Raw genomic sequence first — 2,684 nt, 5'->3', positions numbered from 1 at the left:
GCTGTATGCATTTCAACCAACACACACTAAAATCATCTTTGCTGCTCCACAGAAAAATGATTTAATAACGACTTAATACCAGCATTATTAGTTCAATAGCATCGTATGAAATGATTTGAAATGATTGTCTGCAAAACGAGCGCAATTACAGTTTCTCTACGCAATGCATTTGCTAAGTAAGTCTACATATGAAAGGTTTGTATTCGTTATTAAGCATTATTGTACAAATAGTACAGCTAAATAACACGTTTCAAATGATGTATTGTTGGACCGCCACATTCAAGCCACAAATGCACAATATAAAGAAAATCTTTTAATTATTTTAAGTATTTTTCGCTGTTTAATTAAGCTTGCGAATATTGCACAATTCAATTTGAAAATAGAGACATTGTAAAGAGTTTTTTTTTTGTTTGCATTTTGACAAAAACAGACATTTATCGTTTGTTTGTGTTTTAGTACAATTCTTCATTTCTGCTTTCCCTTCAGTGCTAAACACCGAATCTCAATAACTGAATGCAGTCTTACTGTCGGCTGAAATTGGATTGCACCTGCACAATAAGTAAGTAATGATTAGGCTGTTGAAGGTGAAGGGGAGCCTCAGCGCTGTGATGCGTGCTGTACGGAGCACCAAAAGCGCTTTAGTAGTTTGCATACATTGCTAAGACATTGTAGATTGTTGGATCATGTGCTTATTTATAATTTATTCGTTTACGCATTACGCCGTATGCTTAATATTTTAATTAGACGTTAATTCGTAATTTTTTTTATTTTTTGGGGGGCTGTTTTTCATTTATAACAATCATTTGACTGCAGCTACATTTGGTAAAATTAGGCCTTTACGTAATAATTTTAACAAGTGTGCGTCCAGTCTCACATATGGTCCGAGATTCTCTTTAATGCACTACAAATGTTGTATTTCTTTGAAAAAGACGAAACAATGAAGACACAGCAGCGCGCGTGAACTCTGGGACGCCCAGGCGGTGTGTCTGTGTGCTACTGAAGTGTTTGACATGCATGCCTCTGTGAGCTCCACATTATCATACAAGCCATGTTTCATCACTATTTGTGTGAGTGGGACCTGAGAAAATGGAAATAAATCCACTTAGACTCCAGGTTGAGACCGTGAACATGTATGATTTCAGCAGGACTGCTGACTAATGGATCGTGGATGGATGCGTGACAACAAATACAATTAAGAAATAAAATATAAATTAACTCCACTTCGAACAGCATATAAATATTCTGGCGTTAAATCGCATTAACTGGTCATTTCTCACCAAAGGTTCTTGCGCTTTCGAAGCGCGTAACAATGAAAGCCAGCTCAATTATGCTCGTCAAATTGTCCGGAAGCATTTAGTGCATGATTACACGATTTCATCGCAACGAAATCACTTTCAGTTTAAAAGGCATCTGGAGAGCCCGTGTCGTGGTGGGACAGAAGAGCGGGTAGAGCGCCGGACACCGCCGGGGAGGAGGAGGAGGAGGAGGTCCTGCGGGAGTCGGCGAGCAGCGGGTGCTGGGAGCTGAACGCGTGTTGCTGCAGGGCCGGTGGGTGCAAGTAGCCTGACGGGACGGATAGCAGCCCAACGGGAGACGAACTCATCCCGTAAGTGTTCGTCAGACCGAGAGCACCGCCACAGCGCGCCGCAGGGACGACAGAACCGTAACCGGGAGCTTGATTCAGAAACCCGTGCGCCGTTCCGCTGTAATGCTGAGGGTGCAGAGATAGCAAAGGCGAGATCTGCCAGTACAGCGGATTGCTCGCCGTCTCGTTTATCCCCGGCCCCAGCCCCAGCCCCAGCCCCAGCGGGGAGAACCGCAGTCCTCGCTTGATGGCCAGCGTTCCTCTGGAGGTGGCCGAGCGTCTCCGGAGCTTGCCGGTCGTGCCGCCGATGAAAACATCATCGCTCGAGGGGTCCAGCATCCAGTAGTTGCCTTTGCCCGGGTCGTCGTAATGTCTTGGCACTTTAACAAAGCATTTATTGAGACTCAGATTGTGTCGGATGGAGTTCTGCCAGCCCTGCTTGTGCTCCCGGTAGAACGGAAAGTTCTTGGTGATAAACTCGTAGATTCCGTTGAGCGTTAGTCTCTTCTCGGGGCTTTGTCTGATTGCCATCATAATCATCGCGTTGTAGCTGAACGGCGGCTTGTCGAGCTTCGCAGTTCTGCCGGGTTCCTCTGCAGCATCTTTGGCTTCCTCCGAGTCCCTCTGCGTCCCGGCGGCCTCCGCGGATCGGTTCGCATCGGCGCCCGACAGCGGCTTGTGCTTCTCTGGACATCTCTGGCCGTGCTTCTCGCTTTTAGACGGAAGCAGCAGACTCTTGATACTGAAGCAACTCAGCTTTTGCAGATCTTTCTGATCCATGTCGCTTTGCCAAATCACAGTGAGAGCTGCTTGAAGATGAAAGGTCAGGCGCTGTCAGGACATCATATGCGAGGAAGAGCTCTCGGAGAGGAGAAGAGCCAGAACTGGAAAAAGAAGTTCACTAATTAATGAGGTTCCTTGATATGGTTTCATCACCGAGAGAGGAGGAGCCACTGGATCGTTTAAGAGCGAGTTGATCCTGATCTGATGCACGGTTCAAGACTTTAGGCTACGGAAGTTATTGTCGACCACAGTTTTATCATTTCATATGCATGTGCAACCTTCCACACCACCACTAAACCTTCACACACTCTCTCAC

The 2,684-nt window shown here is 46.1% G+C and overlaps 1 protein-coding gene across 1 annotated transcript; it reads right to left on the bottom strand.

Moving 5' to 3' along the window:
• Positions 1–1,399: 1,399 nt before the first annotated feature.
• On the bottom strand, positions 1,400–2,432 carry LOC107571068 (forkhead box protein G1-like). The gene has a single exon (XM_016257348.1). The coding sequence runs from the start codon at positions 2,363–2,365 to the stop codon at positions 1,400–1,402; it is 966 nt and encodes a 321-aa protein (XP_016112834.1). The 5' UTR covers positions 2,366–2,432.
• Between the last annotated feature and the right edge of the window lie 252 nt (positions 2,433–2,684).

This window comes from Sinocyclocheilus grahami, unplaced genomic scaffold (assembly GCF_001515645.1).
Source record: "Sinocyclocheilus grahami isolate Dianchi unplaced genomic scaffold, SAMN03320097.WGS_v1.1 scaffold1546.1, whole genome shotgun sequence".
Lineage (NCBI taxonomy): Eukaryota > Metazoa > Chordata > Actinopteri > Cypriniformes > Cyprinidae > Sinocyclocheilus > Sinocyclocheilus grahami.
The sequence above is the reverse complement of the archived record's forward strand: the minus strand, read 5'-3'. Positions and strand labels throughout refer to the sequence as shown.